General features: G+C 34.4%; 2 protein-coding genes across 2 annotated transcripts; both read right to left on the bottom strand.

Moving 5' to 3' along the window:
- Nucleotides 1-4,781: 4,781 nt before the first annotated feature.
- Nucleotides 4,782-5,729, bottom strand: LOC150057461 (olfactory receptor 5V1-like). Its single transcript, XM_090340024.1, has one exon. The coding sequence runs from the start codon at nt 5,706-5,708 to the stop codon at nt 4,782-4,784; it is 927 nt and encodes a 308-aa protein (XP_090196150.1). The 5' UTR covers nt 5,709-5,729.
- A 7,746-nt stretch (nt 5,730-13,475) lies between these two features.
- On the bottom strand, nt 13,476-14,402 carry LOC150057460 (olfactory receptor 5V1-like). Its single transcript, XM_090340023.1, has one exon. The coding sequence runs from the start codon at nt 14,400-14,402 to the stop codon at nt 13,476-13,478; it is 927 nt and encodes a 308-aa protein (XP_090196149.1).
- Between the last annotated feature and the right edge of the window lie 311 nt (nt 14,403-14,713).

The following is a 14,713-nucleotide window of genomic DNA, read 5'->3' as shown; positions in this document are numbered from 1 at the left end:
GTCTTCTTTCCACCAGTCTTTCTGGGTAAATAAGCCAACAAGTACAGATGAGGGACTAAAATTTAAGGAATACAGGAATGGAGAAGTTCCTAATAAAGGCAATGTGGACAGTGATAAAATATGTGAGCTAACTTTCCTTAGGACTTCACCATCTACAACTTCCATTTCAAACACCTTCTGTACTCATGATATTTTCAAACTAGTTCACCCTTACTACCCTCTCAGAAAGAAGCCTTTTCAGTAACTATAGGCCCTGGGAACTTCACCTGCCTATCTTTGTCAAGCATGCAACATTGTTAGAATTTTGTTCTGTGGAAGTTGATGGTAGATTTCCCAAATGCACACAAGTTATTGCTTCATTCTGATGGTGCCATCCTTATTTATGCAGATAGCACTCTCTCAAGATTAAGTACTTAAGGTGCACATGGGCTATCATTTATCTTTTTCTATATTTTTTATATTTGAAAAAATACATGACTTTTAATACAGCTGCAAATATAAATGCATAAGTTATTGAAATGTTCCATGACTGTATATATACTTTCAGATATTTATTTTAGTAAATACTAGGGGTTAATATACAAATAAGAAATTAAAATATGAAATAGAAGAATGTACGACTGCTGTGTCATCTGGTGTAGTTGTCTTTATTTGGAAACAGTAAATACAAAATACTTCTATGGTTTTGCTATCTGGTACTGGGATTAGAACTCATGAACCCATGTTTACTTGATTTATTTTCATAACTCACCCTCTACCTTGTGAGCCTATTTGATCTACCATAACCTTACCCTACATTTTTTTCAAATTATTATTGTGTTTAAATAGTGTACCAATGAGTATGATTCAATGAAGTACTTTCTGAATAGAGTGTCATTATCAATGTAAACCTTTTCAACATTTATATTTAATTTCTTTAGCCAAATGATTACATTAAGTTTGAAAAATTGAGTCTGGTACTCTTTTTTATCCATGGTGGCTTTATACTCTCATCCTCTAGATTTCAGGCTTCTGAGTAGGTAAGATTACATGCTCAAACACATAATCTTGTATATGAACATTAAAATGAACCTTAATAGCCCACCTACTTACAAGGCTGAGTGAACTGTTTAGCAAATATAATCTAAAGTCTGAAAGATAGTATGATTATGGTTTTATGAAACTTCCTAAACAAATTTTTTAATGACATATCTTGGATAGAAAAATCACAGGTAGCTGTCCCTTGGTTATATCATATTGTTACAGTATCTCACTTTGTTATCTGATATATTGGATATATTTGTATTTGGTTATTTGAAATTGGATAGGGAAGGGGGGAAAATCAAGATGGGGGTGTGGGGGGGAGGGTAATGGGGACAAGATATGTGAAAGTGTATCAATGTATGTGAATTAATGCACCTTCTATCTGGCAAATATCATGTAACCCTTTTATTAATTACAATAAAAAATTTAAAAAATTATTGCTTGCTACACCTGTGTAGGTGTACGTAAAATATATTTGAAAATAAAACAGCACATATAAGAACAGAGATGAAACATAATTGACTCTGTATAAACAAAGAGTAAATATCTGCAAAGATTATATTTCTTTTTACTAATGCTTATGGATTTATCATTTTTAGAAACATATGAACTATATGAACTGTTGTGATAACATTTTATTTATGCATATGACATGAATTTTTATAAAAATGCATAATAAACTGAATTCACCAAAAATTGGCAATGTTTTTCTTAATTTTATAATTGACTTCAAATTTGTTGAATAAAGCTTGAAAATGTATTCAATTTAAAGTTTATTTTATTTTTAGAGATTTTTTTATTAAAAAATCATTGACATTTGAAATATGATGTAAAAATCAATGTTATGTTTAATAAATAAATATTCCATAAGGGAATCTCTAGATTCAAACAATACAAGAGCAATGACTCAATATTTGGGTACCCCATGTTATATACATGGTCTTGGAGATATAAACATAACTACATAAGCATAAAAATCTAGGATAGGCTTTATACTCTATAGAAATAATGTTTTATTACATAGATTCATATGTATCAATGACATACAAACCCTCAACTTAATTTTAATTATGTTTAAAATTTTAAATTGTATTTTCATTAGCCATCTCTTCTGGCTCCTGAAAAACCATACATAAACCAAGTGTTTGGGATTTAATCTGAAGACTGTGAAGGCTACTACATCAACAATACCTTGCTGAAGAGGACACTTTATAAGGTTTCTTATTAATCTGAAGGGCTAATAGTTGACAGAGATTCAGAATAGCCCTTAGGAAACCCATGCTTTCCCCTGCTTTTTGTGGTCACTGATGTAACCATGTAATTATGAGCACTAAACATGAAAGAACCCACAAAAGGATGTGTGGCGAGCATTGACCTCACACTTGGAATGAAACATTCGGTTGTGAACACATTATATTGCATATAATCAGTGACAAACAAATTATACAGGGAGTCTGCTACTTAAAAATACTTACTTCAGTTTTCAACTGTAAAGAAGAAACAAGCAGTAGCTAAATAGGCAAAAAATGTACCACAAACAGATCTGAAAACATAATTAAAATTGTGCTTTACTTAAAAGATCATTATTGAAGAACTTTTCATTTCAGTTTTCTTTTAAATAGGTTAAGTTACAAACAAAAGAATTGAAGAAAAAGAAAGGAAGACTACCCAGACCATATCTTACTTCAGTGGTCCAGTAAAAGCAAATACCACTTGTATGTACAACTCTCACAATGTAGTCTATAATTTATATCTTGCATACTGTTCCCTTGGGAAATATGATAATGAGGATTCTAGGGGGACTATTTCTTTCTTCACAGAACCAAACCTAACAATAGAGATATATAATCAATTCGGTATAAATTTTAAGTAACACAAAATTATATGAGTGACATTTGTATTTCTTAGAATTGCCTATTGTAAAATTTAAAATATATTAGTGGACATATATCCAAAGAAAAAATTCTAATTAGCATTATTAAGTAGTTGATGTTTCTGACATCACAGTAATAATTAATCCAAAATATGGCTTTATAAATCTTCCTTTTCTGGTAAAATGGCAACCTGAGTGAAATTTCTCTCAAGGTTTCTTTCAAGACTTTGTGCGTTCCACATGAAAAACTATGCTGCTGAACAGCTTAGGTTCAGAGTGATTAAAAAGGAAACTAATTTGAATCTGCAATTTCTAACACACTTTTGTAGTATATGTAAAATAAAAATGTTTGACTATAAATTTAATACAAAGAATTCAGGTGAGAAAAGTAAAAGTAGCTCTTTTGCTAGTTTTATTTTTCAGTAAACATTACAAAAAATGGAAAAGTTCAAACACAAACCTTAAAAACAGCAAAAGAAAGCTATGTCTGACAATTCACACTTCTATCTGTGAGCTTGCTCAACAATCATGTTCGTGTAGAAAGAGCAATGTCAATGGAAAAATTACCAATTATCTGATTTTTAAATTTTACTTTATTGTTATTATAGAGGTAACAGACAGAGGAATTTCACTTCCATGAGGCAGGGAATAAGTATACACCCTTGCCTACCATGTCATCTGTTCCCTTCCATCTCTACCCAGGAATTGTATAGTTCCTGTCCAGTGAGTTGATATCAGCTGGGATGTGAGGATAATCCACATGGTAATTACAAGAAGAAACATTAAATTGAAGACTTGCCTCAATTTTCCTTTTCATTCCTAGATTTTGAACTCAGGGCCAGGCACTATCCTTAACTTTTTCAAGGCTACCACTCTACCACTTGAGCCACAGAAGCACTTCTTTTTTTTTTTTCTAAGCATCTGGTACCAAGGAATCAAGCCCAGGGCTACATGCATGCTAGGCAAGCACTCTAACAGTAGACCATGCTCTAGGCCCCGAGTTGCTTGCATTTCAATTTTTTTCATGTTTACACTTAACAGACGCAATTAATTATATTTATTCAGTGAAGATGAATATTTCAGATCATATACAAACTCTACTATAGAGAATAAATGAAGGAATTAAAATAAAACACATGCTAAATTTACAATAGCACTATTACAAGGAATAAACTGTTACAATGTCATTTAAATGCAAAGTCTTTATGGATTCCCTAGCTCACTGTAAAATTAAGTAACAAATAATTAACGTGCCCCATGGTGACTGCTTCTGGTAGAATGGTATGATGTACCCTATTTGGTGATAAAAGTTTTCTCAAATGTTACAGACAACAAATCTCAGTACTTCAAAGTGCTTACAGTCTACTTTCACACTCACACAATAAGTGGTAAATTCAACATGACTTAACAAATGTAATTTGAAAAGATTGAACATGCATGAGATCAGCAACAATCTAGAGGAGAAAATAGAAAGCATTCAATAATATATGAAAATTTTCACTAGCTGTGGGATCACATCAATTAGTGAAAACTCAAATACAATACACACAAGGAGATATGAGATACAGATTGACACATGTTCATTGAGAATCAAAAATATAGATGAGGTACATATAGTAAACTCCATTAGCAGATTGAGAACCAGGACCTGATATAATCAGGATGCACAGAGCCAGGAAAATATACCGAAGAAAATAATTCATTGAAGAGCAAAAGTGTTTTATTACATAGGTAATAATCTGTAAATTATTCCTCTTTCTAGAGGTGATAGAAACCAGTAAATGACAGCTCTCTGAAATGATGTTTTTCTGATCACACACTCAAGGAAAAGTTGTGACCTTTAAGGCAAAGCAGTCACTTTTCATAGTTCATCCTGTAACTATATTCAGAAACATAACAACTTTCTGAGGGCTCCTTTCACCTCTGTGTTTCGAAGACTGTAGATCATGGGGTTTAACATTGGAGTAATTACACCATAGAGCATGGAGATGAGTCTGTCTCTGGTAGGGGAATGTTGACTGGAGGAGGGGCGGATGTAGTTAAAGATGACAGTGCCATAGAACAAACAGACCACAGTGAGGTGGGAGGCACATGTGGAGAAGGCTTTGCGCTTCCCTTCTGCTGACCGGATCTTCAGGATGGTAGAGATGATGTACACATAGGAGACCAAGGTGGTCAGGAAAGCACTAGTCCCAAAGATACCGCCAACCACCAAAAGTACCATTTCTGCCATGTAAGTAGAAGAACAAGAGAGGGCCACCACTGGTGGGATATCACAGTAGTACTGGCTAACACGATTAGATCTGCAGAAAGACAGGCTGAAGGTCATCATTGTGTGGAGAAGGGAGTTGAGAAAACCAGCTGTCCAGGTCCCAGTCAGCAACTGCACACATCGCATATTGGTCATGATGAGTGTGTAACGAAGGGGAAAACATATGGCCACATACCGGTCATAAGCCATGACAGCCAGCAGAAAGACCTCAGTCCCAACTAAGGCCACTAATAAATAAATCTGTAAAGCACACCCAACAAAAGAAATGCTGTGGTCGTCTGTCAAGAGGTTTTGGAGCATCTTGGGAACTGTAGCAGATGGACAAAATATGTCTAACAGGGACAAATTTGCCAAAAGGAAATACATGGGGGTGTGAAGCTTTTTCTCTATGCCAATGGCCAGGAGAATGGCCCCATTACCCGCCAAGGTGACCTGGTAGATGATGACAAACGCCAGGAAGAGGGGATACCGCACCTCCGGAAGGTCAGTGAGTCTAAGGAGAATAAACTGAGTCACTGTTGTAAGGTTGTAGAGGTCCATCTCTTCTTTCCACCACAGTGTGTCTGGGGGAACTAAGCCAACAAGTGCAGGTTAAAACTAGAAACATGGAATCTACGAATGGAGAAATTCTTATTAAAGACTGGATACTGATGACCTATGCTTACTAACTTTACTTTGGGGCTCATTTTCTACAACTTGCATTTAAAACATTTCTTGTACTTGTGATATTTCCAGGCTTATTTGTCCTTCTTTTTCAGAAAGAAGCCCTTTGATTTGGCAGAAGCACTGGAAACTTCACTGCCAATCATTGCCAAACATGCAACGTTGTCAGATTTTAGAGTCAGCGGCAGCTGATGGTGGATTTCTCATATGCATAGAGTCACTTGCATTCTGACCATGCCAGCTTTAACTTGCAGATCACACTGTGTCAGTTATAAATGCTTAAGGTGCACATTGCCTAATATTTATCTTATTCTGTATGTTATGCTTGTGTTTTAATAGTTAAAAATTTAAAGCACAGATCATTAATATAGGCTTTGTACATTTTATGTACTTTGATATACTTAATAAATACTAGGAGTTAATATGCATGTATAATAAAATTTGGAATGAAAATATAGGACTGTTTTGTCATCTGTTCAAAGTATCTAAGTTTGGAAGCAGCAAATATGAAATACTTCTCTGATTTCATTTATTCTCATTATATTGGGGTTTGAACTTGTAAATCCAGTTTTACTTGGCTTATTTACTTGGTTAGTACTCTACAAGAGGAACCATGTCCTTATCCTCACTTTATGGATTATTATTTTTTAATTTTTTGTTTATTTTTTATTTATAATTAATAGAAGGGTTAAATTACATTCGCCAGATAGATGGTGCATCACTTCACAAACATTTATACCCCTTCTCATTGTTTGTCCCCATTTTCCTCCTCTCCACCCCCTCCCTTATTCTTGTTTACCCCCTTCCCTTTCCTATTTCAAATAAACTAATAAACATATACAATATACCAGATAACAAGGTAAGATACTAAGAGAATAACCAAGGGAGAGCAAAAGAGATGAGAAATAACATAGTACATTAAGAATAACAATCACATATTATATAGCTTTTTTTCATATCCTGAAGGTCCTTTCATTTAATCTCATCCTATATGGCTTTATGTATCTAGGTTTTGAGCTATTGTAATCCTCTGCTAGCAGAGTTCATGGTTTGTACTAATTATTACAAGTGATGGAAATCATGGATTATTATTATTATTATTATTATTATTATTATTATCTAGTTGGATCAAGGACTTATGGTTCAGCAAAGCAGTTTGTGATTACAATTTGTCATGATCAATGTCCACCATTTCAACATTTTCCCCTATCTGACTTTAGCCCAGGTTCTTGCCCGTTATTATGAAAATGGAGTCTGGAAGTCTTTCTGCTCCTGATGGCTTTCTGTTATGTTTCTCTAGACCTCAGTCTCTTGAATGGCTACGATTATACATACTCTTAAACATGAATATTACAAGTTACCTTAATATCCCACATAGTCACAACACTGAGTGAATCAACCAAAATTCTGAAACTTAATATAATTTTGGAATTTTTTCTGTTCCTTTCTAAACAAATTGTTTTAAGAACACATCTGGAGTAGAAAAATCAAAGATAAAGGTTAGGTTACAAAATAAACACAAAAGATTTATTCTGTGGTCTCCCTTTTTATTTAGTGCAAACTCTGTTTTTAGTTAAATAAAATAAAGTACAAATTATACATAATATATATCAATGGAATGAAATTATATTCTGCATCCTTTTTTCCCCTGTCAAGTGTATTAGGGGAAGGAAGGCCATTCATGCCTATAATCATAGATACTCAGGAGACTGATAGCTGAAGATCATGGTGCCAATCCAGCTTAGTAGGAAAGTCAATAAGATTTTTATTTCTGGTCCAGGAGTTTGGCCTAGTGGTTAAAGTGCTTGCCTAGCATGCACAAAGACCCAGGTTCGATTCCTTGGTACCACATGCATACAAAAAAGCCGGAAGTGGTGCTGAGGCTCAAGTGGTAGAGCTCTAGCCTTGAGAAAGTCCAAGGACAGTGCTCAGGCCCTGAGCTCAAGCCCAGGACTGGCAAAAAAAAAAAGATTTTTATTTCCTATTAATCACCAAATAGATGGAAGTGGAGCTGTCATTCACATGATAGACCAATAGCCTTGAGCAAAAAAGCTCAGGGACAGCACATAGTTTGACATATAACCTCATGAGCAACAAAACAAATTTAAAAATTAAAAATAATGAGTATTAAATGACAGTGCTGGTTCTGTAGCACACAGAATAACATACATCTATTATATCATCACTCAAGAGGTGGAGGCACTGGGATTATGAGTTCATATGGAGGGTATATAATGAGACCCTGTCTCAAATCTAAGAGAAATTTTAGCAATGAATACTCAGGGAGTGTTATTTTTTTCTTCCACTAGACTGGGCCTATACTTTGGACAAAATAAACCTTTTTTGTCAACATAATCTAATCATAAAATATCAGAAAGAAAATGATAAGAACTACCAAATACTTGTCAGTCAAATAGTTAATGAAGGATTATTGAGAAAATAAAAATGATTCAAAAAATATTATCATATAAATTCTCACATTCCCAAGTGATCACTATTCAAAGATTATTATTTGCACACATCTATACAATTAAGACAACATAAAACAGCATGTATAAGAACATAGGTGAGGCATATTTCATTTTGGAAAAAAATATTTCCATGTTAATATCCACATTAAATGCTTACTTTTTACTACTGCTTATGAATTTGGGAATTTAAGAACAAGAATTTTATAAAATATATTGTTAGCATTTTATTTATATGTATAACTTGATTTTTCATAAAACAACATAATACATATTCACCAAAAATTGGCAGTACATTTTTTTAAATTTTTAATTGGTTGTTTCTATTTGTTGCATAAAACTCATGATCCTAATATCTGCTAATATGAAGATGAAAATGGTATTTTTATTTAACAATCTCTTCTCTCCCCTTTTTAACAAGTATAACTAAACCAAATAATTGAGATTAATCTGAAGATTGAAAATTAACAATAAATTGCTGAAGAGGAACTTCCACAACTTCTTAATCTGAAGGATATGTAATTATGAGAACTAAACATGTGAGAACCATCATAAAGCTTGTATGGCTAGCATTAACTTTCCACTGGAAATATAGTCAGTTATGAATGAACTATGCAGGAAGTTTTGCTGCTTAGAAAACAGTTACTTCAAATTTCAACAATGGAGAGAAAACAAGCATTAGGTAAGTAGGAAAAGTGAACCACAAACAGTTCTGAAACCATAACATAATTAAATTGTGTTTTATTTAAAATATCATTATTAAAAATATTACATTTCAGTTTTCTTTTAAGTAGGTTAAGTCACCAACAAAAGAGCTGAGAAAGAAGAAAGCAAGATAACCCTAACCATATCTTACTTGAATCCAGGAAAAGCAAAACACCTCTTGAATGTAGAACTCTCATTATAATGTATTCTATAATTTATATGTTACAGACTTTTCCCTTAGGAAATATGATAATGAGGATTCTAGATGGACTATTCCATTTTTCATAAATCCATTCCTAACAATAGAGATATATAATCAATTCAGTGTATGCTTTAAAGCAAAACTTGTATGAGTAACATTTATATTTTTTAATAACCCATGGTAAGGTTTAAGATATTTTAGTGAACATGTGACTAAAACGTTTTTTGGTTCTTTTTTTGGCCAGTCATGGGGCTTGAGCTCAGTGCCTGAGTCTTTGGACTTTTCTCAAGGCTAGACCTTTACCACTTGAGCCACAACACCACTTCCAGGTTTTTGCTATGTCTATGGTACTGAGGAATCAAATCAGGTCTTCATGCATACTAAGCAAGCACTCTACCAATAGACCAAACTCCTGGCCCCAGAAGTTTTTAGTTAATTATATTACTAAGTAGCTGATGTTTCTCTCACCTCAGTAATAATTTATCCAATATATGGTAATACTACTATATTTTTACAAATTGTCATTTTCATGGTAATATAGCAAACCTTAGAAAAATTTTTATACATTATCTCAAAGTTTCAAGACTGTCCCTTCCACATGAAAAACTATATTACTGAACATCTTAAATCCCAAATGAGTACAAATGAAACCATATTTGAATCTGTAGTATATGTAAATTAAATAGTAATAAGAAACTTTTTCAATAAATTTGATACATAGAATCCAAGTTAGGAAAATACAAGTAACATTTTATTAGTTGTACTTTTCTATTGCTTTTCAAGAAATTGGAAAATTTCAGGAACAAGCATTAAAACAACACAAAAAAAACATGTCTGACAATTCACACCTTTTCCTGTGACCTTGCTCAACATTCATGTTATTGTAGAAAGAGCAATGACAATGCAGAACTATCAAATATCTGATTTCTAAATTATTTTATTAACATTTAATTACAATACAGTTACTTCCTGTGGTTTTGTTTGATTTGGGTGGCCTCTATATTTTTATTACCTTAAATTAAGGATAGAAAATGAAAGGTTTTATTGTGATATTCCCAATGTATGTACATAAAATTTTAGTGACATTCATTTGTTCTGTCTCATCAATTCCAACAATTTCTGTTTCTTTTCACAATACTAATTAATGATTTCCATTATGACGTTTAATATGTGCATAGTGTATTTGACTCATCATTATCATTCTTCTATCCTCCTCTTTCTTTTGGGCTCCCTTCATAAAAAGACCAAACTTTTAACCAAGTTCTCAACTCTCTTGAGTCCTACTTTACATATAAAAGAACATGGGTGAAACATTTGTAATTCTAGGTTTAGCAAATTTCATTTAGCTTGATGATCCTGATTTTAAGTTTTCTTCAACTGAGATCATTTCACTCTGTATTGCATCTAAATTATATTCCACTTTGTATGCACTACATTTTTCTTTCCTTTTATTTTTTTCCTTTTTTGTTTGCCAGTTCTGGGGCATGAACTCGGGGTCTGAGCACTGTCCTTGGGCTTTCCTCAAGGCTAGCACTCTACCACTTGAGCCACAGCGCCATTTCTGGCTTTTTCTCTGTATGTGGTACCGAGAAGAACACAGTTCTTGATGCATGCTAGACAAGCACTCTACCACTAGGCCAAACTCCAAGCCAATATTTTTCTTGTTTACTTGTTGATTGTCATGAAGGCTGACTGCATGCTTGGCTCTTAGGAGTAGTACTGCAGCTTTGTAATAGTTCTGAAGTGAAGTAAGGGTGTAGTTATCCCTATGTTACATTGACATGCATTCCTTTTGGGTGTGTGCCAAATGGTAGATTTTCAAGATGTTTGCCTTTTGGAATATCTCCAGGAATGAGGAAGCTGAGTGATAGAAAACTTACTTAGCACATGCAGGCTATGGTATGATCCTCCTCATCACAAAGAAAAGGTGAAATTTTTGTCACTGATAACTTGGAAATTTTCTCTCTTTATATTGAAATTTCTTATGAATGTATTGATATCTCTTGTTTTATTTCAGATTTATTCTCTGAGGAATATGGAAATTCAAATGTTATATATTATAAAATGTGGTATGAGTAAGATGTGTCCTATCGCAAACCCTCAGGTCCACCTTTTTCTAAGAACTTGATTTGATTATATTACATGTAGATCATGATAACCTTGCATCAAATTATGTCTCTCAAAATGAGTTGGGCAAAATTAGAGAAGTCATCTGTCTTCACCACTAAAATGATGCAGATATAGACTGCCAGCTAAAAGTAGAAGACATGGTTCCTTCTGCTTCCCTTCAATGAGACATAGTCCAGATCTCCAGAAATTCAAATAGGCACTATAACTCCAACTGCTTGTATGTGAAAACTAAAGCAGTTCCAATCATCAACATGTCTGCATCATTTTCACTGCTAGGAAAATACCTGAAATATTTTGTATAGTATAAGGAAAAAAAGAGGTCTATCACATTTGTCAAGGTGCTAAGTCCAAACTACTCTGATGCCAGCTCTGGTGAGCTCATGATAGAGGATACCATAGTTGAAGTAAGCAAGAAAGAAGATTCCATGAGAAGGCAGAACCCAGAAGATGGGGAGAGGTCAGTCTTGTTTATTCCTCATAGCCCTTGCAAGAAAACTAACCAGAACCTTGCTTGAATATGTAAAAATGTACAAATATTTGAAAACTATCAAGACTTTAGAATCTATTTTAACCTATTTCTAAACTTTGATTTTCTTTTTTTAAAGTTATGAAGTAATCACTAAAAGTTATGTTCTTATCTTCCTTTCCTTTTGTAATGGGAATAGTAGTCTGAAGATAGCACGAACCATGCAAATGTCATTTACAGACATGATTTTCAGTATGTTGGTTAAATATTCAGCCTACAATGGGGCAAGCTAGAAGAGTATAGAAAAGATTACTAAGGTGATACATTTGGGATATATGGGTACTCCACTTGGTAATTTAAGAAAATAAAATTTCAAATAACCAAATACAAATATATCCAATATATCAGATAACAAAGTGAGATACTGTAACAATATGATATAACCAAGGGACAGCATTTGAAATTGGATAGGGAACGGGGGTAAACCAAGATGAGGGGTGGGGGGAAGGTAATGGGGACCAAGACATGTGAAAGGGTATCAATGTATGTGAATTAATGCACCTTCTATCTGGCAAATATCATGTAACCCTTTTATTAATTACAATAAAAATATTTAAAAAAAGAAAATAAAATTTTTGACTTCTCCATTCCTTTATCACTTTTCAGAAAAGCATGACCTTGTATTTTGATTCTATCATTAACTATTATATTTAAAAGAAGCAACTTCAATAGCTGAGCGAGCAGTAAAATAGATGAGAATAGAAATATCCTCAATGCCTAGTTGAAACATTAAGCTTGGGCCTGGAAATAAAACAACTCATCATAAGACAAAACACAAATCCTTAATACAATATTTATTCCCAACACATTTACTATTAATTTCCAAAAATGGGTAACTTTGATCTTTCCAGACTCTAAAAATTGAATGTTTACAGGCACACATGACTCAGACTTCTAACCCTAACTACAAAGGAGGCTTATATCTCTGGACTGCAGCTTCAAAACCAGGCAGAGCTGAAAAGTCTATATGAGATTTTGATCTTCATTTAACCACTAGGACTTGGGCTTTTGACTCATATGATATAAAGCTAGCACTGCATAAAAAAGTTCAGAGAGCTGAGCAGCTGGTGGCTTATGCTTGTAATCCTAGCTACTCATTTTTCTTTGATATTATTACTAAATATATTACCAAATTGTGTCCTAGCTTTCAAGCTTTTATTGGCAGTAAATAGAAATAAAATAAATATATATGTTTTGCATTGAATTCTGAGTCCTAGAACAATTTCCTTTTTAATTCCAAGTAGCTGTGTTTCGGTAGCAGGGTGATCACAACAATCAGTGAAAATTGGAATACAGTACATAGAAGGAGATGCAGATTAACATATGTCGACTAAGAACCAAAATGTGGAAATTTCATTAGTGGGCTGAGAACCAGTAGCTGTAACTCAGATATAATTGAGATGAATAGAGATAGGATAATATGTGGTAAGAAAATAGATAACTGAAGAAAGCAAATGGCTAATTACCTAAGTAATATTCTCGATACAAAATACTCCTCTTTTCAAAGGTGGAAGATGAAGTAAATGACAGCTCTCTGAAATGATAATTTTCTGGTCACACACTCAATGGGAAGTTGTAAGGCAAAGTGTGAATATTTCACACTCTAACCATATTCAGAAACATAACAACCTTCTGAGGGCTCCTTTCACCTCTGTGTTTCGAAGACTGTAGATCATGGGGTTTAACATTGGAGTAATTACTCCATAGAGCATGGAGATGAGTCGATCTCTGGCTATGGCATTTTGACTGGAAGAACTGTGCATATATGTAAAGATGGCAGTGCCATAGAACAAGCCGACTACGGTGAGGTGGGAGGCACATGTGGAGAAGGCTTTGCGCTTCCCTTCTGCTGACTGGATCATCAGGATGGTGGAGATGATGTACATATAGGAGACCAAGGTGGTCAGGAAGGCACTAATAGCCAAGATACCTCCAACTACTAAAATGAGCATATCTGACAGGTAAGTAGAGGAACAAGACAGGGCCACCACTGGTGGGATATCACAGTAGTACTGGTTAACTCGATTAGACCTGCAGAAAGACAAGCTGAAGGTCATCATTGTGTGAAGAAGGGAGTTGAGAAAACCAGCTGTCCAGGTCCCAGTCAGCAACTGCACACATCGCATATTGGTCATGATGAGTGTGTAACGAAGGGGAAAACATATGGCCACATACCGGTCATAAGCCATGACAGCCAGCAGAAAGACTTCAGTCCCAACCAGGGCCACCAGGAAATAAAGCTGTAAAGCACACCCAACAAAAGAAATGCTGTGGTCGTCTGTCAAGAGGTTTTGGAGCATCTTGGGAACTGTAGCAGATGGACAAAATATGTCTAACAGGGACAAATTTGCCAAGAGGAAATACATGGGGGTGTGAAGCTTTTTCTCTATGCCAATGGCCAGGAGAATGGCCCCATTACCCGCTAAGGTGACCTGGTAGATGATGACAAATGTCAGGAAGAGTGGGTACCGCACCTCAGGGAGGTCAGAAATTCCAATGAGAATAAACTGAGTCACTGTTGTAAGATTGTAGAGATCCATCTTTTCTTTCCACCACAGTCTGTCTGAGGAACTAAGCAAATGAGCACAGGTTACGAACAAAACCCAAGGAATTCAGAAATGGAAAAATTCTTTTTTTTAAATATATAAGATACGTCTATCCTTTATTCTTATATTGTGTATATAGTTCTCAGATGTGTTTTGGGGTTTTAATTTTATTCCTGGGATAATTTATACCGGAGTTACAGGTACATTCTTCGGGTAGTAGGTGCATTACTTCTAGCACATTGATACCCTTCTCATGGTTTTGTCCCCATTTCCTTACCCCCCACTCCCTCTCAATCATCTTGTTT

The sequence above is a fragment of the Megascapheus bottae genome, chromosome 10 (assembly GCF_031878675.1).
Source record: "Megascapheus bottae isolate mThoBot1 chromosome 10, mThoBot2.hap1, whole genome shotgun sequence".
NCBI lineage: Eukaryota > Metazoa > Chordata > Mammalia > Rodentia > Geomyidae > Megascapheus > Megascapheus bottae.
Note: the sequence above shows the minus strand (reverse complement) of the source record. Positions and strands in the feature narration are given on the sequence as shown.

Coding starts and splice junctions, on each gene's coding strand:
- LOC150057461 (XM_090340024.1), bottom strand. CDS start 5,708: ATGGACCTCTACAACCTTACAACAGTGACTCAGTTTATTCTCCTTAGA.
- LOC150057460 (XM_090340023.1), bottom strand. CDS start 14,402: ATGGATCTCTACAATCTTACAACAGTGACTCAGTTTATTCTCATTGGA.